This window comes from Archocentrus centrarchus, chromosome 16 (assembly GCF_007364275.1).
Source record: "Archocentrus centrarchus isolate MPI-CPG fArcCen1 chromosome 16, fArcCen1, whole genome shotgun sequence".
NCBI lineage: Eukaryota > Metazoa > Chordata > Actinopteri > Cichliformes > Cichlidae > Archocentrus > Archocentrus centrarchus.
The window spans coordinates 26,468,801-26,495,064 of NC_044361.1; the positions used below are offsets into that span (position 1 = coordinate 26,468,801).

General features: G+C 39.9%; 4 protein-coding genes across 6 annotated transcripts; 3 read left to right on the top strand and 1 right to left on the bottom strand.

Annotated features, from left to right (window-relative positions):
• The first annotated feature begins 38 nt into the window (after positions 1 to 38).
• Positions 39 to 7,338, top strand: kel (Kell metallo-endopeptidase (Kell blood group)). Its single transcript, XM_030750846.1, has 18 exons — positions 39 to 417; positions 1,529 to 1,712; positions 1,801 to 2,079; positions 2,212 to 2,333; positions 2,790 to 2,948; positions 3,053 to 3,124; positions 3,230 to 3,418; positions 4,766 to 4,926; positions 5,013 to 5,130; positions 5,219 to 5,314; positions 5,399 to 5,497; positions 5,592 to 5,669; positions 5,967 to 6,073; positions 6,146 to 6,235; positions 6,324 to 6,391; positions 6,498 to 6,658; positions 6,744 to 6,833; positions 6,921 to 7,338. Exons 1-18 carry the CDS (start codon positions 397 to 399, stop codon positions 7,065 to 7,067), a joined length of 2,241 nt encoding a protein of 746 aa, XP_030606706.1. The 5' UTR covers positions 39 to 396; the 3' UTR covers positions 7,068 to 7,338.
• Positions 7,339 to 8,911: 1,573 nt separating this feature from the next.
• emg1 (EMG1 N1-specific pseudouridine methyltransferase) lies at positions 8,912 to 11,474 on the bottom strand. Its single transcript, XM_030750840.1, has 5 exons — positions 11,137 to 11,474; positions 10,887 to 10,988; positions 9,736 to 9,877; positions 9,369 to 9,574; positions 8,912 to 9,289 (listed from the first exon to the last, which is right to left on the bottom strand). The coding sequence occupies exons 1-5, from the start codon at positions 11,284 to 11,286 to the stop codon at positions 9,176 to 9,178; spliced, it is 714 nt and encodes a 237-aa protein (XP_030606700.1). The 5' UTR covers positions 11,287 to 11,474; the 3' UTR covers positions 8,912 to 9,175.
• A 54-nt stretch (positions 11,475 to 11,528) lies between these two features.
• nop2 (NOP2 nucleolar protein homolog (yeast)) lies at positions 11,529 to 18,485 on the top strand. Of its 2 annotated transcripts, XM_030750838.1 has the most exons (16): positions 11,529 to 11,646; positions 12,581 to 12,708; positions 12,832 to 12,874; positions 12,949 to 13,013; positions 14,293 to 14,642; positions 14,820 to 15,039; positions 15,159 to 15,358; positions 15,499 to 15,588; positions 16,274 to 16,361; positions 16,461 to 16,601; positions 16,689 to 16,828; positions 16,921 to 17,010; positions 17,121 to 17,243; positions 17,346 to 17,443; positions 17,528 to 17,664; positions 17,758 to 18,179. In XM_030750838.1, exons 2-16 carry the CDS (start codon positions 12,603 to 12,605, stop codon positions 18,177 to 18,179), a joined length of 2,313 nt encoding a protein of 770 aa, XP_030606698.1. In that variant the 5' UTR covers positions 11,529 to 11,646; positions 12,581 to 12,602. The 2 variants fall into 2 exon arrangements, with proteins under 2 accessions (XP_030606698.1, XP_030606699.1); XM_030750839.1 differs by lacking the exon at positions 11,529 to 11,646 and having other exon boundaries at positions 12,603 to 12,708; positions 17,758 to 18,485.
• A 1,651-nt stretch (positions 18,486 to 20,136) lies between these two features.
• On the top strand, positions 20,137 to 25,852 carry ing4 (inhibitor of growth family, member 4). 2 transcript variants are annotated; one of them, XM_030750951.1, is made up of 8 exons: positions 20,137 to 20,263; positions 20,683 to 20,754; positions 22,142 to 22,308; positions 22,428 to 22,542; positions 22,656 to 22,767; positions 22,870 to 23,014; positions 25,424 to 25,485; positions 25,616 to 25,846. In XM_030750951.1, the coding sequence occupies exons 1-8, from the start codon at positions 20,227 to 20,229 to the stop codon at positions 25,653 to 25,655; spliced, it is 750 nt and encodes a 249-aa protein (XP_030606811.1). In that variant the 5' UTR covers positions 20,137 to 20,226; the 3' UTR covers positions 25,656 to 25,846. The 2 variants fall into 2 exon arrangements, with proteins under 2 accessions (XP_030606811.1, XP_030606812.1); XM_030750952.1 differs by lacking the exon at positions 20,137 to 20,263 and adding an exon at positions 20,450 to 20,591 and having other exon boundaries at positions 25,616 to 25,852.
• The last annotated feature ends 412 nt before the right edge of the window (positions 25,853 to 26,264 follow it).

The window sequence follows — 26,264 nt, forward strand, 5'->3', positions numbered from 1 at the left end:
TTAAACAGCCATATGTTGTGCTGATAATGACGACAGCAGACCTGTGTGCGTATGCAGCTAAGTTTACTTTCAGTGCCTACTCTGTTTCCATGCAATGCAACAACAAATAGGCAAAAGCAAGGTGCCGACCTCAGTTTGCCAGACCAAGCCTTATTCTGAAGCTTTTAACACTGCAGACAGGAGATATTAATTGTATCACCATAGTTCACAAATCATCTTGTGTCCACTCTGTAAAGGAGAACCACAGTTGTTGCTTAATGGGGAGAGTAAAACAGCCTGCAGGGTTGTTTTTATCAGTGCTGGATGAGAGAAGTGACTGAGGAAAAAAGATAGAGAGCTGAGATGACAGCTGTTTGACTGGGAGGATGCAACACGCTGGGAAAACACAAGACAAGAATGAGTGAAACAGAGCTTGAGGTAAGATGTCAAAAACAAAGTTGACTGTGTTGTTACAAAATTGTTTTTACTGTCTTCACATGGCAGTGAGTCTTATGTATGTGTTGTAAACTGCTGGAAACCGAGTCATTGTTCCTAAGACGTATTTAAGGTATCTGGCTTTCATAGGATGAAGTTGGTCTTTGCAAATTAGGCTTAAAATGCCCTGTGCCAAAAAGTTTAAGCACTTAGCCCACTTAAAAAGTTGTAATACATGAATGTCAATGAATTTCATGTCATGTGACAGCTCTTGATCATGGATTGTTACAATTAAAAGTCTAGTTTTTTATGTGATGATGAAACGTGTGTAAATATAGAGAAGAGAAAACCACTTAAGCTGTACTTCAGTTGTGCTATTGAGTGTCTACATGTATAAACAAGTCTATTTCAGGCTTTTTAATGACATTTTTAAACCACTCGAATTAAATTTAAGACCAAACCTAAGATGAAAGCACACATCATTTGTGACAATGTACAGTAGTGTGCAAAAGTCTTAAGCCACCCCTCTTTTCTTTATATTTTGCTTCCAAGGAGCCAGACTTTGTTGTAATTATTTAAAGTGCTCTTGAGCAACAGTTCTCCGGGCTTTCTGAAGGTCTCTCAAAGTTGTTTTTTTCTAATTATTATTTCTTAAGCCACGCAACACTGACCTAGCAATCATTCAAGCTTTAAAAAGGCATCTAACACGGGATGAACCAGTGTTGTCTACACACAAGACTACATTTCTTTGTTGTTAGGCTGTTTCAAAAACATTTTGTTCCCATTTCTGTAATTGAATTTATGAATAATGCCAAAGATAAAAATTCACAAGAATGAAACTATATTTTTGCATCAATAAGGTGATGTCCAGAGTGCTGTTTGGCAAAGTCCTTAAAATTCTTAAGGAAACTGGACAAGTGGATTATAAAAGAAGAAATAGCAGACCTAAAAAAACTACAGCAGATGAACAGTATTTGAAAGTTGTGTCCTTAAGAAATAGGAAATAAATCCAGCAATCCTTTCAGTCCAGCAAATATCACAGCCAGAACCTGAAAGGGGGGTTCAGCCTTCACCTCTGTTTCAGCTGCCACTCCCCCCCCAATATTCCCATCAGGTCCTGCAAGAAAGCCAGCTCCGGTCTGAGCGACAGCGACTGCACCTGCCAGAATTTAACATCCGGCACAGAGTAAAGTCAGTGTGGATAAAACATCGAAGACTGCTACTGCTCCTCTTGGGTTTCTCCTTATTTGCTGTCACGCTGGGACTAATAATCAATTTGTCTCACAGTTCCCACACTGGTAGGTCTTCAGAAAAATACAACAATACAAGACAATAAATTCAGAATTCTGCCATTTTGCCTAACTCTTGTTTCACTCTTTCCTGTAGTGTCTCCATGTCTCTCCCCTGCCTGTCAGTGGGCATCAGCCCATTTCTCCACATCTGCCGATCCCTTCAGACAGCCTTGTGATTACTTCTTGTTCACATGTGGATCAGACAGACTTTTACTGGACAGTGAGGGGGGAGAAGGAGGTCAGGGTATCACTGGCCATGCAGAAAACCAGACGAAAAAGTCTGTGCGGTCAGAGCAGGAAGATGGAGGACTAAGACAGGATAAAACACTGAACAGAAAAGCTGTGTTGCTGCAGTATCTCAAGGAGATTTTAGGTAGGAGTCTGTGTGCAGTATTTTTTTTTAATGAGCTCTATTGTGTGCATACACTACTTTGGTGCATGAGAAAGCATGCCGCCTTACTGTATGATCTAAATGGTTTGCTTTTTTTCTGGATCTGTACATCAGAAACAGACGACGGGAGGAATAGTTCAGCAGTGCAGAAGACAAAAGGATTCTACCGTTCCTGTTTGGACACAAAATCTATAGAAACTGCTGGAGCAGAGCCCTTCCTCACACTCATTCAGAAAGTATGATAATCATATTCCCGACATAGCATAGCTCTTCAAATGACACTTCCTAAAACAGGTTATCAGACATTCTCATATTGCTAAACACCAAAGCACTGTTAAAGGAAAACTACTTAATTACTTAAATCATCAGTCAAGTTTTGAGAGAAAAAGGAAAACCAATGCCAGCTGTTTTGTTTTTTTAATGACGCTGGGTGGCCTAAAGGGGGTGCTATAATTACATGTACAAATTTGTCATAAACCGTTGAAGTCAGAGAGAAAAACAAAAGATCCACTGGTAGTACTTTATCTTTTTTCTGTAGTTCTGCATATAATGAGAGAACTTGCTTGTTTTACATTTAATAGCTGATGAAGAATTGATCCATTTAAAGAGATTGCAAACTGTTTTACTGATTTTTTTTGTTGTTGTTTATTTTTAGCTACTAATATTTTTAACTGTCTCCTCTTTGTATGCAGCTGGGAGGCTGGGCAGTATCTGGAAACTGGAATATGGCAGATTTCAACACCACCCTGGGCTTGCTAATGAGAGACTACAACACCTTTCCATTCTTCAGCATCTATGTGGGCAAAGACCCCACTGAAACAATCCGTGGGATTAACAAAAGATACATCCAGGCTAGTATGAATTAAGATGATTTAAGACTTGTCGGTGGGAGAGCAGCCAGAGCAAAGTAAGCTTTGTGTTTTTGCTTTAAATCGAGTCTCCTCTTTGTCAACAGATTGATCAGCCAGATTTGTTGATCCCGATTGAATGGAACAGCGAGACAGAGAAGTATAGAGCTAAAACTGAGGTTGATGATCCTTTTTGATTCAGGAAATATCTTTAAATGAATACAAGAGCATTAATGCATTTCACTAAGGCTTTTTTTTTTTTTGTCCTGTCTCATTTCATTTAGGCTCTTCGTCCATTCTTGACCTCATGTCAGAGGTACCTTAACCTGCTGGGTGCCCCGCAGAGCAGCAGCTTGATCCATGTGGGCTCTTTCATCTCTCTGTCCTCTCAGCTTGCTGTGGCAGCTTCACCCCTGGAATATCGGCTGTCCAAAGGACAGCTCCACCAGCGCATGACCATCAAAGAGCTACAGGTAAAGGATCCATGTTTTTATCAGCTGTCCTGCTCTTCTGTACATATAAAATCCTTTGAATGTCTGTCCGTCCTGCAGAGAGGGAGTTTGTCGAGGGTACTGTTATGCTGTACAGATATGTGATTTTTTTTTTCTTTTTTATTTGCTATATACCTAAATTAAAAGTACATGACCTATGACATTGTACAGACTTATTTTGCCTAAATCAAGATTATTATTTGGTAACTAAAACATATCTACAAATTAACAAAAAAATGGAAATTTGATTTTAGAAAATAAATCAATAAAACAGACTAAAACAATAAATAAGAATGTACAGTTTTAGTTTTAGTCTGTCAGTTCAGTCAGATTTTTCAACTAAGCATAAGGAGGCATGTGTTTAGGGAGATTTACTGTGAGTCAGATTTTTTGTATGGTAACACCTCTTCTAAACCTCTTAAATCCTGCCCCCTGACAAATACTCCCTCATTTTGATAAAAACAAACTCATAAAAACTGAACCTAAACTAAATATTGTTAAACAACACAAATTGAAATCTTGCTCATGAGAGAGGGAAGAACATCTGCAGTGTTGAGGACGTTATACTGGTCTGTTGTGGTGAAAGTTAAGCTTTCAATTTATTGGTTGATCTACATTCACACCCTCACCGATGGCCCAGGCTGTGGGTAGTGACCAGAAGAATGACATCACAGTACAAGCGACAGGGGGTGGGCTTTCGCTTAAGGGACAGTTGAGGTGATTTATGCATCTGATCAGGATGACTCCTGGACACCTCTTTCTGGCATGTCCAACTGAGAGGGGATCCCAGGGGAGATCCAGGATATCCTGGCGAGATTATGTCTGGGAGTGGGGCATGTGGGCATCTCTGCCTAGATTAATGTCCCTTTGGCCCAGACCCAGGATCACAGTGGGGCTGGAGCCTCTTCCAGCCATCGTGGGGCGAGAGCCGGGGTATACCCCAGAAGGGTCACCAGTCCATTGCAGGGCCAACACATAGAAAATCATTCACATTCAGACCTAAGGCCAATTTAGAATAACCAATTAGTCAATTATTTAATTGTTGGAGGAATCCAGAGTACCTGAAGAGAACCCACACAGCCATGGGGAGAACATCCAAACTCCACACAGAAAGCCCCCCAGCCCGCAGCACAAATACCACCACGCCACCTGGATGGATGGATAAACTAACGTGCAAAAAAGCAAATCCATTCTGGGAACTAACTGAAACTAAACTGAACTGAAACAAAAATAAAAACAATATACAATGAATATAAAATATAAAACCTTTAATAACTGTTGGCTGGATTCTTGTGATGACAGTATTTCTTTATGGCAATGCCCCCACAGAAACAGGCCCCTGCCATCAATTGGTTGGGTTGCCTGCAGGCTGCTTTCCATCCACTGTCCCTCAGCGAAGACGATGATGTCCTTCTGCATAACTTACCCTACATCGTGCAAATGTCCCGCACCATTATCGGATGGCTGAACAAGCAGGAACTGAGCAAAAGGTACTGTAAAGTGACATAAAAATGACAAAACCCATCCCTTCTCTTTTTTATACTTATCTTTTCTTTGCTGTTTTGTTTCCACTCAGCGCTCCCCTTCATACTTTCATGGTCCTCAATCTGCTGCACACCCTGATGCCTGCCATGGACTCCAGATTTGCTGAAACAGCAAAAAGCTTTTCTGTAGCTCTGGGTAACACTGAAAAGGTTGGTCTAATAATTAGAGAAGAAAGAAAAACTGCTCCTGTGAATTGATTTGTTGGTGTAACATCTTGATATTTTGACTTTCCATCAGGAAGCTCCTCGCTGGAAACACTGTGTGCTTGAGACCGAGAAAGGATTTGACTCAGTTCTCACACATCTTCTTGGTGAAGGGACAGGACATGGAGAGGTGGGGAGACATTGTGAGACCTAATGAATTCATTAGAGACAAGTTTATGTCTGATAATAAGTGTGGTATTTAATTCTCCAACAGGCAGAGGAGATTATTCAGAACATCTTTTACTCCTTCAAGGCCAAACTACATGAGCTTGAGTGGACAGATCAGACATCTCTTCAGCTTGTCATGAAAAAGGTAACAGGTGGAGAATATTGGGGGTTTTTTTTGGTTCATTTTTCTAGAAACTTACTATTGTTGTCAGTTTGATATCTGTTAAATACTTCTGCAGGTTGATGCTGTAATTCCAAAACTATGGACTAAGAAGGTGCCATCTAGTGAAGCTGAGCTTGACCTGTATTTTTCTGAGGTACATGACAAACCTCTCGATTTAATGTCCTGTCTGGGTTTATCTCATTTCTTCTTTCCCCGAAGGGTTAAAACAAATGTAAACCCACTAAAGCTTTTATTTAACACATGTTGACCCATTTTATTTTAATGCCACAGATTATATTATGGAGCTATTAAAGAAATAATGAGATTTAAACAGCTGGTAAAATATGGAGAAAAAAGTCCACCTGCTTTATGATTCTGGTTATTTAATATCTGGATGAGTGGAGTCAGAAATAAAGCGCCACCACTGACCTTACAAGCTCTGTGATTTCAGATGACAATCAGCAACCATAGCTTCTTCTCCAACTATGTCCAGCTACTATCCCTGTGGCAGAAGAAACGCATCCAACTCCTGATATCGCAGCCCGAGGGTATTGATGTGTAAGTGTCGGCTTAAATCTGATACCGGCTAATAGTCTCGAGTGTGCGTTAATCTTTTCACTTTTCTTTTAGATTGTCTGTCTCATCATTTCTTTTCGGTAATAAGCTCCTCTTTCCCATGGGAATGTTTGTACCTCCACTTTTCCATCCAACCTATCCCAGGTACCAGATGCACTCACTAACTAACTATTCAATGCCCTGAATCATATTTTTCAAATAATTAAGAGCATACACCTTCTTCTGCAAACAGAGCCATGAATTATGGTGCAGCAGGTTTCCTCGTTGCCAAAGATATCCTCCACCTGCTTCTGCCTAGCAGTAAGAGAGATCCGCTATCATCCACTTTTCTAAATGCCACAAAACGTCCTTTGCTGCACACTACTTACAGTTTGTTTTTGTTTGTTATACCTCTGCTGCGTTGCAGTTTCCTCTCAAAGTGAGACCGTGCATGCTGTGGGTGAATGCGTGTGGACTCACTACCTCACGGTGTCCGAAAAGGCAGGCAGAGGTGGAGGGTTTTCGCTGTCAGCAACACAGCAGCAGGAGGTGTGGGTGCAGTATTCTGCACTGCAGGTAGCGCTGCAGGTGAGGCTCCATCTTCAGGCTTTAGTGTCTGTTTGTAACAACATCAAGTTTACATGTCTTCATGTTGTCCACCTTTTTTCCTTAGGCCTATCATCAGAGTCTAAAACAACAGCCTGGCGACAGTTCTATTTCAGGGTTGTCATACAATCATTTGTTTTTCACATCCTTTTCTCAGGTAATGTACTTTCATTATGATCATTTTTTTCTACTTTCTTCCCAACTACAATCCAGTGTAATTCCCTGTAATGTCATTCCTTTGTAGGTTAGCTGTGAAGCAGATCGATACCGCGACTCCATGCCCTTTGAGCCCTCCTTCTTGATCACAGTCATTTGTGCCAAATCTAACTTGTGTCCTACAAGCCTGCAGTGCTCCATAAAAACCCAGCAGAATTCATTACAAACATGCTGACCAGTCGCCTCTAGCAAGCAGGAGTTAATTTATTTTTAAAAAAATGTACTCAGCATGGGGATGTTGGCCAAATGTGATATTAAAAAAAAGAGAAAAAAACAAAAACAATACTTAGCACAGGTGTACCTACCATAAGTAGGCAACAACCCAAAGTACAATTTTATATTTGCTTTAGTTGTAATTGTTAGGTTGTGTCTGCATGTTCTATTAATTGCATGAGCGGTTTAGTTTTGTTTGTTTGTTTTAATTAAAAAAAAAGAAAAATTAAAAACTTGTTTTCATGTTTTACTTTCACTGGTGGAAGTTGGCAGGCAGGGGTGTGTGTCAAAAAAAAAAACCATCAGAAAAGGGACATTGGATCAAACCACAAAGTTCTGCTACATGAAGAGATATTCAGCCTCAAACTTCTATTTAAATTAAAACATCTGAGATTAGAGGGGAAATGTCTCTTTGTTGGAATTGCCTATAAATAAACATATCAGGGAAATCTGAAACCAAAAATGTGGTGACACTAGTTCACAGTGATGTGGCTGTTAATCCGTGTCTATGTTTGTTTATTGTCTTCTTCCTTCCAACTGGTTATTCAGTTTAGGATGATGGGGTGCTGGAACCTATCCCAACTGTCAAAGGGTGAGAGGCAGCATATACCCTGCATAGGTTTCCAGTACATCACGGGACTAACACACAGAAATAGGCAACCACACACTCTGGCATCCACACCTACAGTATATTTAGAACCACCAATTAACCTAATAGGTATGTCTTTGTACTGTGGGAGGTAGCTGAGGCACCACCATGTCTGCTGCTATTATTTGTCTCTTAGTGCCACAGACATTAATTATTTAAAGATAAACATCTGCTACTGCCTATTGGTAAATGTCACAATAATTACACATAGGTCAATAGGTGTCAAGTTAGATATCAGCTGAAAATGCTCAGCTAAAGACTGAGAAGGGCCCTAGCCAGTTAATTAATGATTATTTCTGTCTATTTTCATCAAATTCATGTACACAAAATACCCCCCCCCCCCCCCCCCCCCAAAAAAAAAAACATTTTACTTTATAACACCTGAGTGAATCCACTAGTTTGTAATAAATCATTTTGAATGAGCTCCTGATTCAGCTAAGGTTCTGTACCAGCATTTAAAGAACTTATTTTTCAAAATGTCAAACTTTCAAAATTTGAAAATTGGGCCATAAAATGTCAGTAAAAATCAGCAGAGGAGTTTCCATTATTTCAAATTTCTTTCTGGAAAAAAAATAAACGAAAAAAACATAGGCAACCATGGTAATCTGCTAGCAACCAAAGCATTCACTAAGAGGTTGTTGGTACAGCACCTTCTTTGCAACTGATTGTAACCTGTGAGAGCCAGCGACCTCCAGGAAGTGCTGACATCTAGCTGGGAAATAAACATTTCCATAGCATCCAGTGGCTGTATCACATCCAATATGGCGGACAACTCTAGAGCAATGCACCCACGATGTCGTGTGAGAACCTTCAGTAGAAGTCTAGAGAAAAACAGCCATTGGTTTACCGGCTCAGTCACTTGTGTTGAGTCATACTGATAAAAGAATTAAGTCTATTTGGCAAATTTTGATCATCCTAAGGTTTAAAAAAAAAAAAAAAAAAAAAAAAGCATTGTCTGGGATATGCTTGTTGGCAAGCCAATGAGAGTGCGTTTTCACAGTCAGAGCCACCCCTCTCTTGTCACATTATCTAAAGCAGGACTTTACAAATCAGTGGGTGACATCACGGTAGCTGTGTCCATCTTTTATACAGTCTAAGGTAGAGAAATATCTGTATGTGAACATTTCCAACTTTGTATAAATTAAAAGCACTCATCATTTAGACATACATTTTAATGTAACTACAATAATCCATAATCAAAATTGTGCAATTGATATTGGTATAAAAATAACAGTCATGCTTCTGCATGGAAACCAATGTATATTCCACATGGTGCCCACATGCCATCATACGCACATACAGCACAGTGTATAACAGGATATAACATTGGGCATCAGCGGACATTCAGTCCAGTGTTTCCAGTCCACTGAAATAAATTCCATGTAGTCTCTTCCCAGTTAGCATCAGCACTTAATTATCCGTCACAGGACACCCCACACCTCCTCAAAGGCGGAGCATATCTTGGCACAGGTCAGCGCTGCAGACAGGGGGTAGTTACTGATGGATGCCGTCTTCTCAGTGTAGTCCACATTCACCTATTAAGGACAGAGACATCAGTAGCACACAAAAAGTATTTGACATGACTGTTAAAAGAAGGACTGACATATTTCTCACCGCTCCATGTGCAAATGCTCCAATCACCACCGCAGCTGGTCCCTCTGGTACCAAAGTCCGGGGGCACACAGCTTCTCCTGCAGAGAAGGAGGTGGCGATGCGAGGACAGCCGGGAGGCAGGTGATCAGACACTGGATTTTTAATCATCCTCAGGAGTTTCTGAGGACCATCAGCAGCCCTGACACTCAGCTTGTGCAGCAGCTGAACTAACATAGCAGAAGAGAAGAAGAATTAGGAGAACAGCAATGGAAGGCTCATGTGACCCCAAACACAGGTGGATAAAACTAACTGTTTTGTACATTGCCTACAGAAGGCTCAGTATATGTTTTATCTAGGCAAAAAAAAAAAAAAAATAGTCATAGTTTACCCATAAGCCCACAGAAGCGTGTGAATGTTCTCGGGATGCGAGTCTGAGGGTTGATCTCGATCAACGCGTTTTTCTCTGTGTGGATGTAAACCTGCAACAGGCCCGCCCTGTTCAGCGGACTGTCCATCAGCATGAGCAGACACTGGAAAGAAACAGTTGAAGATTCAAATCATTTATGTTGTTCTACACTACAGACATGTTATAAAGAGCTTTATATAAGAAAACACAATACACAGACAAAAGAATTCTTTGAATACAAACAGCGCTTTGTAAAGACAGCTGACTTAGTGATGTACACATCAAGTCTCAATAAGATGTGCACAAAAGACAAGATATTTTTGTGCACATCAAAAGCTCTGATTCATACTGAGGAGGTAAAACAGACTGCTTTCTTTTGTGGAATAAACTGAATAACATGTTTGATGCTCAGTCCAACTGTGCTATCAAACATTGCATCATCTGACAAGACAAAGTTAAAAGGATTGATGATGTTTCAGATGATGTACATGACATTTCCTGCAAATATGAATACTGATGTGGCTTGAAATTTTGGCTTGCCCTTTGGTGTGATGTTTGAAAATCACTATCTTACATGACTGCATTAATGTTTGAGTCTCACAGAATCATGATCTTTCGGCTGCTCCCTTTAGGGGTCGTCACAGCAATCATCTTCCTCTATATTACCCTATCCCCTATGTCCTCCTTCACTACTGTGGTCTTCATCTTTTCCTCCAGCCTGACAGCTCCATATTCAACATCCTTTGACCAATATATGCGCTATCCCTCCCCTAAACATGTCCAAATCATCTCATCCTTGTCTCTCTAACTTTGTCTCCAAACCCCTCAACCTGAGTTGTTCCAAACCATCCATTCTCGTCTCGCCTTCCTTCACGCTCTTCTTCACCTCGCTGGTGTGCTGCTTTGCTATCTCTACTCTTTGCATCTTCACTGTTATCAGTATGATGATACTCTTGTTAATGCCAGCAACACATCGCGATATTTCTGTATTGTGAATTGATTCTCACCTCAAATGGACTTCAGTGAAAATGCACTTCAATAAATTAATCAAATCCAATCCAGCTTCCATCTGATTAATTGTGACAACATAGGTGAAGAACAAAGCTGTACACATCATTGAAAAACGAGTTTACCTGATGTGTGATATCTGGTCTTATTTGTCCCGGATCTCTTCCACTTTTGATGATCATATTTTTGTGTTGGTCGCAGTTTAGCAGTTCAAATGTTTTCCCGACCTAAAATACATAGATATAAAAAAATTAACACGCCGACAGCATGTATTAATTGGCCTTAAAGTCACTTATTATGAGGTATGGTTACTGATGTCACTTCCAGTGAAAACAGATAGGGGCTGCAACACAGCACCACGCAAACATCTCTTACCTTCACCGTCTCCAACGACGCTCCCTCCAGAATAACCACCAACCTTCTCTCCGTCATTCGGTCATGCAGACTGCGGAGATGTTTGGCTGGTTTTGGTTCGTATTCATCCAAATGTTCAAGACCACGCTTCTTCCCATTAGTGGCCGCCATGACGCCTTCTTCTGGATAGTCGCAGGACACTCACGTCACCGCAAATAGTGCGCGTTCACGAGTAGTGTGCACATAACTTGCACATAAATACTTAAGTTGCGCCTTTTTGATTTTTGATGACGCTAACTAGAATTTGGTGGTGCAATTATGCGATGAAATCTGTCTATTTTATGTTTATGCAAAAAATGCGCGTCTCCTCAGCGGCCTCGTTTTGCCCTCGCCTCCTTTTTCGTCACTATTGTGCGCCGGATGTCGTGCTGCAACGTGTTGAGGCAAATTTCACGTGTGGAAATTTTCCTCCTGCGTTACCTACAGTCACATTTTTTAGTGTCTGTGGATTTAAAAGTATCCGATTTGTTGGTGAGTATTTGAAGAATCGGTGCTGCCCTTTACTTTGCAGTTAAATAGTGGTTCAGTGACGATAAGCGGAGTTATAAGGGTGTACCTTTAAAAAACTGTTCGGACAGATCATGCCTGTGGAAAACGGTCTTTATTTTGTAACGATCCTGTTCGAACGTTTGGTAGGAGTCTGATGATTCTTTAATCTTTAGACAGTTTTATCTCCAGCAATAGAAATTTGATAAATAGTAATAAAATATGATATTTGTTATAAGCAGACAAATATTTGTGGATGTTTTAATAGTGGAGACCCTCACTTTATAAGTACATAGTTTGAATTCTGCCATGATAATAAAGTACATACCTCTGAAGCTGAATTTATTCTACTGATCTTGAGCAGAGCGCCTTCCAAAACACTTTCCTTGTCTGACTTTTTGTTCTTCAGTGAAATGCCTCTTTTCTGTCATAGGGTGAGTGATTTAAACTTTGGACATTCAGGTCTTAATGAGGAATTTTGCTGGAAGCAGCCATAAGATCTAAGTGCAGTCTTCTGTTTGTGCCACAATTGATTAGTTAAAACAGAAGTAATGTTCTTATATTAAGGATTTTAGCAGGCATAAAGGAATTTTTGTTGCCCTCCAAAAGATGTTTAGCCAAAGAAAAATCTGTAATTGGGGCTTCACTTAATCAAGCATAATAGTGGTTTTCTAGAAGATCAGAAAAAAAACAATTTCTATCAAGTAAGGTAACACAGACTCATTGCTTTTAATCTACGTGAACAAATCAAGCTGACTATCCTGTTCTTGAGTCAGGAAAAACCCATAATACTGTTAATGTATTAAAGATGGGACTTGCAGTGGTCTCCACTCAGGTACAGTGTTTTTTTTGTTGTTGTTGTTTTGTTTTTAATTTCTCTTAGGTTTTGAAAACAGTCTAACTTTGTTTTGTTTTTCAGGCTCTCTGTTTGGTAGAAAATCATGGGTCGGAAGTTGGATCCCTCCAAGAAGTTGAAGAAAGGTCCGGGTAAAAAAGCCAGGAAGCAGCAGGGAGCAGAAACAGAGTTGGCCAAGTTTATAACTGATGGTAACTATCCATTCTTTACAAGTCAAAAGTTCCTTTTTTGGGAGGTTTTCTAAAGAGTACTGGCAACCTCTTTAAATTGTGCATTTTTTTCTTTTTTTTTTCTTTGTTTTTTAATCTTTGCAGAGGACACTGGACCAAAACGTCTCTCAAGTAGAGCCAGAAAAAGGTAAGAGGTGGTCTGAAGATGTAACATGACACCAATGTATTTACATTCTCCTAATTCATATTGAAATGTTTCAGAGCTGCAAAGAGAATCCAGACTTTGAAAAAGCCCAAAGATGTTGCTGAGGAAAAGCCTAAAAAAGGTAACCAATTAACTTTTACTCAATCTGCTCTACACATTTTAAAATATTTGGCCAAATGCACATAATTCCTCCCTGGAATTTGTTCTGTGTGTCATTTTACAACAGTTTTTTTGAACAAGCATGACATTCTTGTTCTGAACACTGAAATTCACAATAATTGGCTTCTGATTGATTATCGCCTCTTTGCTCTAAACAAGCGCATGTGAGCATAATTTATTACAGATTCAACTTTGTAGTTGATTGATTATCCATCTCCAGTTTTATTACATTTATGGAAGCTATTGTTTGTTATTGATTATTACTCCTGCATGAATCACCACCTTATTGTGATGGATGTGTTTATGTCCTCTGGTGATCCCAAGAGCTATGTTCTTGAATCCAGTTTGCCCCTGTTAGGGGAATATTGACAAGGCATATTAGTCCATGGTGAATAGCCAGACTAAGTGTGGTTCATAAGAACTCTATGGGAAAACAAGCAATAGACTGTTTTACCTTGCTTGGATTACTGGGGATCCACCCTGGAGTCAGGGCCAGTTGAGGGGCTCGTCAGCCAGCATCTGCTGGTCAGCCCTTTTCCCATGGGGCCCCCTCAGTTTAAATTAGCCACATGGACCAAGCCTCCTTGTGTCCCACCACCTGCAGGAGGGGCCACAGGGGTCAAATGCAGGGGCCTTGGTGGTCTAATTACCAGTTACTGAAACTTGCTCTTTAAGTATCTCTGGGTTTTGGGAGAAATGAGCGGGAGACTGATGGGTGTGTCAGCAGTAATGCAGTCACTGTACTGGTTTGTTCTGATTTGAGCTTTGGGTAGTGGCTAAAAGAGTGAGATTGCTGATACAAGCAATACATATGAACTGTCTTTGAGGGGGTCTTGGCTCAGCCTTAGAGAAAGGGTGAGGAGCTTGGTCATTCAGGAGGGGCTCAGAGTAGTAAGGTGAGGTGCTCCAGACTTGTCCCACTGGAAAGAGACCCCAAGGCAGACATGCTGGAGTGCTTATATCTGTTGGCTGGCTTGGGAACACCTTGGTTTCCCCTCAAAAGAGTTGGAGGAGGTGGCTGAGGAAAGGAAGGTCTGGGGGGTCTCTGCATAGACTGCTGCTCCCACGACCCAGATCTGGATAAGCAGCAGAAAATGGATGGCTGGATATTGATTAAATCCCACCATAATGCATTAATTAAACAAAGCAGATCTCAGATCATGATATTTGAGACCTTTTTAAAACAAAACAAAAAAAAAATAAAAATGTTTTTACTGTGTTTTGTTTGTTTCTCTCTAAAGGGTTCACAGATGAAAACAGCAAATGGTTGAAACCAGCAAAGAGGAAGCGCAAGATTGATGAAGCAGAAAGTGAAGACGACAGCGATGAACACTGGGAGGAAGAAGATGATGATGATGAAGAGGAGGAAAAGCTTATACAGAAGAAGGGTGTAAAAGGAGTGAAAAAAGTGGAGGCGGAGGATGATGATGATGATGATGATGACGAGGATGATGATGACAATGACGGTGCTGCTGCTGATGATGATGATGATGATAACGAGGATGATGATGATGATGATGACTTGGTTGACGATTATGGTATTCAGGATGACGGTGATGAAGCAGCAGAAGATGACAGTGATGGAGAGGATGTATGTTCGATTTTTACCTTTTTTTTTTTTTTTTTTTTTTTTAGTCAGAAGCTGAAATTTCATATTTGCCAGGACTGTAGAAATATCCCTAATTCGATTAGCAAATTTTCTCTAGCTAGTAAATATATACTGCAGCAGGTTAACTTGGCGCTCTCTTGACTTTTGTTCTACCTTCAGCTTCTTCCCATTGAACGTGCAGCCAAGAAAGAGAAAAAGCTGAAAAAGGTCATGGCTCCAGAGAGTGATGAAGATGACGACGACGAAGAGGGGGATGATGATGACGACGACGATGATGATGATGAAGAGCAGAAATCGGATGCTGACATGGATGAGGAAGACACAATAAAAACCAACATAGACGAAGAAGATAAATTCAGGCTTCCCAAGCCAGAAGAGAGTGAGTGACTTCATTTCCTTCGAGGTTTCTCTCGTTTAAAGCAGCAAATGTGCAAAAAAAAATTTCACTTACAGTTCTGCAAACAGTGAGGGTTTTTTCTTTCTCGTGCATATTTTTAGGACTCCTGCCTCTAGACCTGAAGACAGTTTATCAGCGGATAAAGGACAATGTTGATGTCCTGTGTAATTTCTCAACAAAAAGAGAAGAGGGGAAAGACAGAGCAGACTACATCTCACTTCTGAAAAAAGATCTCTGCACCTATTACAGCTACAATGAATTCCTCATTGAGAAATTTATGGACCTCTTCCCTCTTTCAGAGGTGTGTTTTTCTTCCAGACTTTTTTCCATGAACTTCAGATTTCCTGATTTAGAGAGGATTGACAGTTGTATTGATTTTAAGCATGCTAGCTGGTAATATTTATTTGAGTGGAAACATTAGATTTTTGTTCTGCCTTTCAGCTGGTTGATTTCCTTGAGGCCAATGAAATTCATAGACCTGTCACTATTCGAACCAACACACTGAAAACAAGGAGGCGGGACCTTGCACAGGTAAAGTTAAGGCACAAAAACTTGTTAATGCCTCAGTCACACAAGCCTAGAGAGCCGTCAGTGACCCCCTGACAACCTCCGATCCAATCAGGGAGAAATGTGTATTCCCTGACTGGTTGGCACCTGCTTGCTGGACATTTGTGGATATTGCATGGTTAAAATTAGTTGCGACACTAAAAACCTCTTTGTGATTGCTTTGGTTGCTAGCAGATTGCTGTGGTCACCTGTAGTTTGGAAGGTTCCGACTACCAAACACTTGCCAAGTGGTGGTGAAACTTTGAAAATTGTGACACAAAGCAGAAACTGAGCAAGTTTGCCTTCAAAGTTGTGCCTTATGGCTACAAGCAACCCATTTCAAAAGGTGCAACTTTTGCTTTAAAAGCATTTATTTTTTGCATCGCACTTTTCATAGTTTCACTATTGCTGGGCGAGTCAACCACAGCAATCTGCTGGCAATGAAAGCAATCACAGGGAGGGTTTTGGTGTTGCAGCATATACCTCTTTGCAACCAATCTGACCTAGCAACCGCTTGTCAATCAATTGGGGAAATACACATTTTTCCCAAGTGACCTGCGGTTGCCAGGAGGCCACTGACTGGTCTCTAGACCTGCATAACTGGGGGCTAACAGGAGAAGCTCAAGTGTTAACACATTGAATCCACTGATCTGTGTATTTACTTGTTTAGGCTTTAATCAACAGAGGAGTGAACCTTGATCCACTGGGGAAATGGTCTAAAGTGGGTTTGGTTATCTATGACTCCTCGGTACCTATAGGTAGGTGTCATCCATAACTGATCCTCACTGGGGAATATTTGAGTATGACAGCAGCCACAGGAGCCTTAAACATGATTTTTTTTTTTACATATTAATAAGGTGCAACCCCAGAGTATCTGGCCGGTCATTACATGCTGCAAGGAGCCTCCAGCTTTCTGCCAGTCATGGCGCTGTCTCCACAGGAGGGAGAGTTGGTACTGGACATGAGCTCAGCTCCAGGAGGAAAGACCACCTATATTGGTAAGATGTACTGTCTTTATTGCAAATTTTGTTGCAATTTTACCCTTAAAATTAGTGAAGACCTTATGCAGATGCTCTCAACCTTAGCTCAGCTGATGAGAAACACAGGGGTGATAGTGGCTAATGATGCCAGCGCTGAAAGACTGAAGAGTGTGGTGGGAAACATTCACCGTCTGGGGGTCACCAACACTGTGGTCTGCAACTACGACGGCAGGGAGTTCCCAAAGGTATCCTGTGTACACATGTTGATCGGTAATATCTGTGGTATAAAGTCTTATTGCAGTTAAAATGTTCTGACCTGTTGCAATTTTGCTTAAAGGTAATGGGTGGGTTTGATAGAGTGCTGCTTGATGCACCTTGCTCAGGCACAGGAGTCATTGCTAAAGATCCAGCTGTGAAGACTAGCAAGGTAAAAAAAAAAAAAAAGAAAAAGAAACTTTGTCCCTTTCTGCATACAGATATGTCTGTTTGCTTTAAGTACTTTGCTAATACTTATTTCTGTCTACCCTTCTTTTCCAGGATGAGGTGGATATCAACCGCTGTGCTCACTTGCAGAAAGAACTGATTCTGTCTGCCATCGACTCTGTCGATGCTGATTCCTCATCAGGAGGATATCTGGTCTACTGCACTTGTTCAATAACCGTATGTAAACTCAGAATTGGCCTCAGGCATGTCTGCTACGTTTATGTATGAGCACAATAATTATCAGATGAGCTTGTTAGTGATTTAATCTTTTTCTGCTAGGTGGAGGAGAATGAGTGGGTGGTGGACTACGCTTTAAAGAAAAGGAACGTTAAATTAGTTCCCACAGGGCTCGACTTTGGCAAGGAAGGCTTCACCAAGTAAGTTGGATATTCTGTGTCAGCATTTTAGGCACTGAAAGGAAGCAATTTTGAATAAAACTTGAATATTTTCCATTCTTTTAGTTTCAAAAAGTTCAGATTCCATCCATCTCTGCGACTCACACGGCGATTTTATCCTCACTCCCACAATATGGACGGGTTCTTTGTGGCCAAGCTGAAGAAGTTCTCCAATGTAATTCCAACTGCACCAGCAGGGAAAGGTAAGACTATTTGTCATGGCTACATGCCAACATTGATCAACATATTTACCCTGTTTATCATTAACTAAACTTCTGCGTCTGTTACTGCTGTAGAAGAAGAGAAGGCAGAGGCTCCTGAGACGACAGTGGCCACAGATGCTCCTGAAGAGAAGAAGTCCAAAAGTGACAAGACAAAGAAGACTGTCCCCGACAAGGCAGGAGGCTCGAAGCAAGAAAACAAAGCCAACGGAACAGCAGTCATGAAAAAGGAAAACATCAACTCAAAAGGCAAAAAGGACTTAAAAACTGGACCAAAAAAGGCAAAAGTTGCCAAGATGGATGGAGAAACTGTGAAGGGCACAGAAGACAAAAAGGCAACAGTTGATGGTAAAGCAAACGCTGACAAAAAGGAAGAAAACAGATTTGAGAAAAAGGAAGCCAAAAACAGCAAAACACCCACGAAGGCCAAGAACAGAATGGGAAAGAATAAATTCAACAAGTTGAAGCACATGTTGCAAAAACAAAACACAGTGTGACACTGTGTTAAACGTATGTAGGGATTACATAAGAGCTTTGTTACACACCTCGATCCACCTCGCTGTCTCATGAAGCTGCTCTGTTTGTGCAGGCAGCATGTGTCAAATGTGATTGTAACATGGCTGTATATACAGAATGCTCATTGTGATTCTCTGATGAACTATTGTAGGTTTCGTGCTTTCCATAATTCTGTAAGAAATAAATATTTTGAATTTTTTCTTGAAGTTTGTTTGGTTCATCATTCATTAGTAGAAAGTTTTGGTTCTTTTTTTGTGATCTAAACCATCTGTTACACTAAATATTCACACCAGCTATGGATGGCACACTTTAATTTGACCATTTTAGTTTTCATTCAGTTCATTTTTTTTTTTATTTATAAAGCATTTGTAACAACAGTCATCTCAAGGTGTGTTGTGTTGTAAGGTTTAGACAGTCTTAGAGAACCCCAATGATTGGATGATCCCCAATGAGCCAGCAAATGGCATGAGAAAGAAAAAAATTTAACAAAGATTTTAGGCATTTACAAATCAGTTATAATTTTGTATTTTCTAATTTTTAGTTTCTAGACTGCTTGTTCATGATTTCTGAAGGTCCTTCAAGTTTGTCTTTGGACACAAGCTGATTTTTTTTTTTTAGTCATTTTCAGTCCAGTCCTTGTACCATGACTGTTTTCATAGCAATGTTTTTTGTTTGTCAAGCATAAAAAAGGCACATAATTCAAAGGATGAAGCAGTGTTGTGTTTGCATATAACAGACAACTTAGCAAAGAACCAATTTTAAATTGTATCTTTAGGCACTTTGTTACTAGCAGCCTGTCAGAAAAGCACATTTTATTCCTATTTCTTTAGCTGAATCTACAAAATAGTCCAAAGATAGCACAGTTTGACAGCATAAAATAGTATTTTTACACCAACAAGATGATTGCCAAAGAGCTATTAGCTGAAAACTTGCATTCTTTGCATCCTGTGCACTGTGTCCTTAAAAGAAATTTGAGAAAACTGGACAAGTGGAAGACAAAGAAGTGTCAGGCCTAAAAAACTATCTACAGCAGATGAACAGCATCTGAAAATCATGGCTTTAAGAAATACTTTAAGAAGGACCTGGGAGATGCGTGTGGACCTTCAGCTGATCCATCTACTGATGATGAAGCTGTAAGACTGTTGAACTCTGGTGGGGCTGTGTAGCTGCACTGCTCATGCTGCTGTCATTGCACAATTATCCCTGCTGTGACACCAAGTGTAACTTACCTTTACTCAATTCAAACTTTATTGTACATTGTTTATATTTATTCAGTTATGTATATGTGTGTGTATGTGTATACATATGTGTGTATTTTTTCCTTTTTTATATCATTGTTCCCTTTTATTTACACTTATTCTTCTTTAAGGGCAACACTGGGACCTGAGGACAGAAATTTAATTCCAGTGCATGTAAATGTGATGCAAATGACAATAAAGAATCCTTGAATTCTTGATCTGGAAAGCATCTGATTGGCAACAGCTTATTTTTCAGTATGACAATGATCTTAAACACACTGCCAGTGCAGTAAAAGCACACCTGGATAGAAAAAGAGAACACCCAATGGAACAGTGTCAGTCATGGATTGGTCTCCCCAGAGCCCGGACTGCCTATCCCAGCTGTCATAGGGCGAAAGGCACACCCCGGACAGGTCGCCAGTCTGTTGCAAGACACAGAGACAACTATTCGCACTCGCATTCACACCTATGGGCAATTTAGAACCACCAATTAACCTAAACCCACTAAGTGCATGTCTTTGGACTGTGGGAGGAAACCGGAGAAAACCCACGAGGACACGGGGAGAACATGCAAACTCAACACAGCAAGGCCCCGGCTAAGGTGGATTCGAACCTAGGACCTTCTTTCTGTGAGGTAACAACGTTTATAACCTGTATTGAATATTACACATGAACGTGGCGGCCGGCTGGATGGCAGATGATTCTTCCCTCGGTGCTGTCGGGACTCTGGAAACAACCAATCAGATGACCCCAGCTCGGGCCGGAAACTGAGTTGTTTACATTTTCCAAGATGGCGGCGGGAATGTACTTGGAGCATTATTTGGACAGTAAGTACATTTTTGCGTGCTTCTGACATATAGGGAAATCTCCGTATTTATTTTACACTTTAACTTATTTGTCATCTGATCTCCGGATCAGCCCCAATGGGGAAGGGAGCGTTCTAACCGTTTCCAAACGCTCAGCGGGTCTAGGCTCAGTCTATTTGCTGGAATAACACATCGCACGGGATCAAAGAAAGGCTCGCTCGCATCCTGAACTACTCGTGCTGAGACAAGTTAAATTCATCTAGCGCTCATAGTCAGCTTTCTTTGTGCCCCTTGTTGTTTTATGGGATACGTGAGAATTTAAAAGCTAATCCGGAACATCACTTCGGAGGTTAGATTGAGCTAGCCAGTCTTACTATTTCATTGTTTCCTGTTGATGTCTTAAAATCGTTGTTGTTCTGACCTTCGTTTCTATACACCAGGCATAGAAAACCTGCCTTTCGAGTTGCAGAGGAACTTCAATTTGATGAGGGATCTAGATCAACGCACAGAGGGTAAGATCTGTGAACTCGGCTGAACACGAGTGATGTGAAAACACAAAAGTCTCTTCATTAACGCGTAAAACATGAACCTTTAATAGGGTCACAAGTTACCCACACACCCAAAGGAAAATCTGAGGAATCATTAGATTACACTATGTAACACGATGTTTGTCTTTGATAAACAAGTGTTATTTTCTAACTTTTTTACTGTAAAACTATAGAAACTGTCCATTATCCCTTTCAAACTTTGCTTTTGTGGATTTTAAAATGATTTTTTTTTTTTGCCCCAAATAGCGAAATTTCTCATTGAATTTTTTGTTGAAAGTTGTGCAATATTTGAGAAGATTCTTGAGACCTCAACAAATTCTTCTTGACTCTTGAAATTTTGTGTTTGAGCTGAACAGTTAACGAAATATTTGATAAAACTGAATTATTGTTACATCAGTTTATTTTGTTTTTCTTTTAACTGAACATTTTTACAGTTTTCATAGGCAATTTTTGAAGAGGACACCATTTGAAAAAGGTTCAATCCTAAATAAAAACCACTAGTAACAGGCATTATATGAAAAAATGGCAATTTTTTTAAAAATCATTGTAGAACCACAAAGTTTTGGGATCAAAAATATATATATATATTGTAGTTTGTTTACATGTACAGAACTAGAAAACTGTAGTTTACACCCAAATACAAGACGACAGTGGAAATTTGTTACCTAGTGTTACCAAAAGAAAATAAAAAAAGCTTTCTTCTATAAAATAATGTTTATTATTTTTGGCTTCTTCTTATGAACTCTTGGATGTATAAGGACAAAAACGGTCCGCAGGGCGAGCTGGGGTTATTCGCTGCGGTGGTTAGCACTGTCTCCTCACAACAAGCAGATTCTGAATTTGAATCCAGCTGGGGTCCTTCTGGATGGAGTTTGCATGTTCTCCTCATGTCTGCGTGGGTTCTCTGTGGGTGCTCCAGCTTCCTCCCACAGTCCAAAGACATACATGGTGTTAGGCTAATTATTGATTCTAAACTGGTTGTCCAACTCTCAGTGTTAGCGCTTTGATAGGCTGGTGAACTGTCCAGGGTGTACCATGCCTTTCACCCTATGACAGCTGGGATCGGCTGTAGCCCCCCCACAACCCTGCGCTGGATAACCAGAAGAAGATGGATGGATACTCCCTAACAGTTTATGAAAATCTTTGAAGCCTTAAGCTCATAATTCACCCTTGCAGGTTGTAGTTTATATGCATATTAAAATAGAAAAGTGAATATCCAACTGCATTGGGATTGTGTTATTTTCATAAGCATTTTCATTTATTTGTTTGAAGTATTAAAATTAGATTTGTAACAACAACCTAACAGAAACAGTGTTGTTTAGAAGTTCTTCTTCTCCTTTTCTTTCTTTAGATCTTAAAGGCCAGATAGACTCTTTGGCTAAAGAATACACCGCCAATGCCCGGACTCTCTCCTCTGAGCAAAAGCTGTCCATACTGAGGCAGATTCAGCAGTCATACAGTAAATGCAAGGAGTTTGGAGATGATAAGGTGCAGCTGGCCATGCAGACCTATGAAATGGTTGGTTACTTAGAAAAAAACAAAACAAAACACATTTTACAGACAGCTGCTGGCATTGTGAGTATAAAAAACTTGATAAATACACAGTACTGAGTGAGAATGGCCTGAATTTTGTGCAGGTCGATAAACATATCAGACGTCTGGACACGGACCTGGCTCGGTTTGAGGCTGACCTGAAGGAAAAGCAGATCGAGAGCACGGACTATGATTCCACCTCTAGTAAGGGAAAGAAAGGTGTGTTGATGGTGTATTTGCCCTCAACTTTTTTATTTCTGGATCAGTTATGTGCTCAGTTAACAAAATCCATACTTGACGTAACACAATCCTGAATGTTTTTGTAATTCCAGGAGATTCCCGGCAAAAGGAGAAGAAGGCAGCTAAAACAAGGTCTAAAGTGAAGAGTTCAGATGAAGATGGCAGTCCTAAGAGTGCACAGAAGAAAGTGAAACTCCTTCAGCCGTACGTTGCGTACTTTCTCGTTTTTGATGGTGTTGCCTTTATGTTGATTTTTTTTTTTTAGTTATTGTTATACTCTCTTTTTTTTTTTTTTTTTATAAACAGAGGAGAATTCAACAACCCTTCTTCAAACTTTGGGAATGTGCACCCATCTGATGTGCTGGACATGCCAGTGGACCCTAACGAGCCCACCTACTGCCTATGTCATCAGGTCTCCTATGGCGAGATGATCGGCTGTGACAACACTGATGTGAGTTTTGTGTTATGACACTTTCTTAAACTCAGTCAGGGGACACGTGAGATTGGCATGGACAGAAATCTTCATTTTTTTTTTCATGTTAATGAACGTTTGTCGTCTTTCAGTGAACCTGCAGAGTAAATTGTGTAAAGTGTGAAAATCTATATAGTTCTCTAGCAAAATGTGCAAGTGTAGAAACCAAAACATCTAAATTGAATGCATATAGTAAAGAAACTGATTGATTTTTTTTCTTAGATCGAATTCCTTTATAAAATTAAAATGTCAAAAAATTAAGAAAATAAATGGATGGATGTTACTTTAATACATTTAATGAAGCAAATCAAAATTTGACTTTAACACTAACAATATAGTTGGAGTTATGGGTCCTCAAAGCACATAGGGGTTGGGGGGAAATTTTGCGCATCTTTGTTTGCCCCATTTTTCTAGCATTTTTCAGCCCTCATGATTTTATAAGCACAGGATATAACTATATGAACTGTTTTGGGCTTAAAAAAATTTAAGCTCTGTTACAAAACCTCAACCAAATCAATTTTACACCCATTCCAAGTGTCACAATAAGCAGAACAGTAACAGAAACAAGCACTGGTGTCCTAAATACTTTAAGTTTTTTTAGATGTTGATGGTCAATGCATTGGTCATGTAGATGGATTCAAGTTGCCGTGCTGAAATTCAGTCCAAGAATGGGGAAGAAAGTTGCTTTAAGTGACTTTGAACATGACGTGGTTGTCGGTGGCAGACAGGCTGGTCTGAGTATTTCAGAAACTGCTGATCTACTGGGATTTTACCACATGACCATCTCTAGTGTTTACAGAGAATGGACTGAAAAAGAGAAAATATCCAGTGAGCGGCAGTTCTCTGGATGAAAATGCCGTGTTGAGGTCAGAGGACAATGGCCAAACTGCTTCAAGGCGATAAGCAGTCAACAGTAACTCAAATAACTACTTGTTGCAACCAAGGTATGTAGAAGATGATCTCTGAACATGTTGAACCTTGACGTTGATGGGCTACAGTAACAGAACACTGCAATAGGTGCCACACCTGTCAGCTAAGAACGGGAAACTGAGGCTATAATTTGCATGGATTCACCAACATTAGAAGTTTGGAAACATGTTGTTTGGTCTGCTGAGTCTCAGTTTTTCCTGTGGCATTTGGAGGGCAGGGTCAGAATATGGTGACCACGTCCGTACCTTCATGACCACAGTGTACCCATCTTCTGATGGCTGCTTCCAGCAGGATGCTCCAGGTCACGAAACTCAAGTCATTTCAAACTGGTTTCTTGGACATACTCAGATGGCCTCCACAGTCACCAAATGTCAGTCCAGTAGAGCACTTGTGGGATGTGCAGCTGACACACTGTGCTATCAAATTATGTCAAAATGGCTCAAACTCACTGAGGAATGGTAAATGGACTGGTTCTTATATAGCGCTTTTCTTCTCTACATGCGCACTCAAAGCTCTTTGTACAGCATCCTTCATACACACACACACACACACACACACACACACACACACACACACACACATTCATCTAAGCGGTTTCTAATATTCATACTCCAACAACCTATTGATTAGTAGAGCCACAGTCACCCCATGTTCCAGAACCTTGTTGAATCTATGCCACAAAGATTTAAGGCAGCTATGAAGGCAAAACAGAGTCCAACCCAGTATTAACAAGGTGTACCTAATAAAGTGTCTGGTACATTTGTCATAGACAAAAGCAAAGTATTGTAGGAAATAGTTTGATGTAATTACTTCATTACTTCATTGCGTGTAATGTAATTTTACTGGAAGGATTCCTCCTATTATCAGATTTAAAAATCCATCAGTACAGAGAGCTTAGCAAAGGAAGAAAGGTTGCATTTTGAAGTGAGTAAATGCTAATATGCCCCTTTGTGACATTTCATAAAGCACACAAAATGTGTTGCCTTCACTGGTCCATTTAATGAAGGAATGATATTTATTTTAATATTAATAAATAGCAGCCACATATCAAAAAAGGTCATGACTATATAATTATATTATACAGAGCTGAAACTAAGAGCACTGAATCAGATTAATAATAAAAAATAGAAGTTGAAATAGCATTATGTATCTGTTATAGTTTATACAGTGCATGTACAGGCTCCCTCTTACATACATTTCCTAGACACTAACCATAAATTAAGGCGCTGCAGCCCGGTGCCTCTTGCTGTGTGGGTAAGGTCACAGATGGCAGTGTGACTGATTTATTAGCAGAAGCCACACTGTGAATATTACATGTGATGGCTCTTTTTGAACAGATTGTTCTCCATCATGTGTCCTAAAAAGAAAGTGGTTTTGTCTGTGCTAAGTGCTTCATTTGCACAGCAGCGACCAGTGTTTTTATCTGTTTTTGTTTTTTGTTTTGTTTTTTTCCCCCAGTGCTCCATTGAGTGGTTCCATTTCGCATGTGTGGGTCTGACAACCAAACCAAGAGGCAAATGGTAAAAAAAAAGAAAAAAAGAAAACCTAAACTGAAATGATATACTGACTGTGATATATTGGCATAAATCTGTGCTGTTAGTGTTAAATTGTTGCTCTGTACCCTTACCACTTTTCATTTATGTAATGCAGGTACTGTCCACGGTGCTCTCAGGACAGAAAGAGAAAATAAGCACGCCTGGTTGTCCTGGAACAAAACATGGACTCTGATTAGATGGAAAATGAGAAGAATATTTCTTCATTAGTTACTAGAACTTTTTGTTTGTCATCTTTCTTAACAGTTGGTGCTTTTTTTTTTTTTTTTTTTTTTGATTTATGTACTTGCCTTGGTCTGATGCAGAGTGTTTGAAGGAGTGAAGTGGTTACAAATGTATTTAAATTTTTCTTTTTTCTTTTTTTTTTTTTTTTTTTTTTAATGGTTAACACTAATTTTGAATTTTTTTTTGTTACCTTTGGTGCTCTTTTTGTGACTTTTTTTTTTTTTTTTTTACATTTTATTTTCAGAGTGATTAATTTACACTACAACTGTCCCTAATGGTATGACAGTTGAATTCTCCATGATACCATGATACTGTATTCACATGTACAACTGCAAAATTGTATTTTCTTTAAAAAAAAAAAAAAAAAGTTCATGGATGATTTGATGCTTTGTTGTATGGTTAGTTTCTTGTGCTTAGTCTTGGAACACTAGTTTAATTATTCGGTATAACGAGAGGGCAAATATGGAAAAAAAAATTGCTTCACCCTGACAGTATTAGTCACCTGTGGTAGTGAGTTGAAC

Excerpts from the sequence above, each read along its gene's own strand:
- kel (XM_030750846.1), top strand. The coding sequence starts at position 397 with ATGAGTGAAACAGAGCTTGAG. Across the intron at positions 418-1,528 it reads TGAGTGAAACAGAGCTTGAG|GTCCTGCAAGAAAGCCAGCT; the intron begins GTAAGATGTCAA and ends TATTCCCATCAG. Across the intron at positions 5,131-5,218 it reads CTCTGGGTAACACTGAAAAG|GAAGCTCCTCGCTGGAAACA; the intron begins GTTGGTCTAATA and ends ACTTTCCATCAG.
- emg1 (XM_030750840.1), bottom strand. The coding sequence starts at position 11,286 with ATGGCGGCCACTAATGGGAAGAAGCGTGGTCTTGAACATTTGGATGAA. Across the intron at positions 9,878-10,886 it reads GACCAGATATCACACATCAG|TGTCTGCTCATGCTGATGGA; the intron begins GTAAACTCGTTT and ends GTTTCTTTCCAG. Across the intron at positions 9,575-9,735 it reads ACGCTTCTGTGGGCTTATGG|TTCAGCTGCTGCACAAGCTG; the intron begins GTAAACTATGAC and ends CTGCTATGTTAG.
- nop2 (XM_030750838.1), top strand. The coding sequence starts at position 12,603 with ATGGGTCGGAAGTTGGATCCCTCCAAGAAGTTGAAGAAAGGTCCGGGT. Across the intron at positions 13,014-14,292 it reads TGAGGAAAAGCCTAAAAAAG|GGTTCACAGATGAAAACAGC; the intron begins GTAACCAATTAA and ends TTCTCTCTAAAG. Across the intron at positions 15,359-15,498 it reads ACCTCTTCCCTCTTTCAGAG|CTGGTTGATTTCCTTGAGGC; the intron begins GTGTGTTTTTCT and ends TCTGCCTTTCAG.
- ing4 (XM_030750951.1), top strand. The coding sequence starts at position 20,227 with ATGGCGGCGGGAATGTACTTGGAGCATTATTTGGACA. Across the intron at positions 20,264-20,682 it reads CTTGGAGCATTATTTGGACA|GCATAGAAAACCTGCCTTTC; the intron begins GTAAGTACATTT and ends TCTATACACCAG. Across the intron at positions 23,015-25,423 it reads TCGGCTGTGACAACACTGAT|TGCTCCATTGAGTGGTTCCA; the intron begins GTGAGTTTTGTG and ends TTTTTCCCCCAG.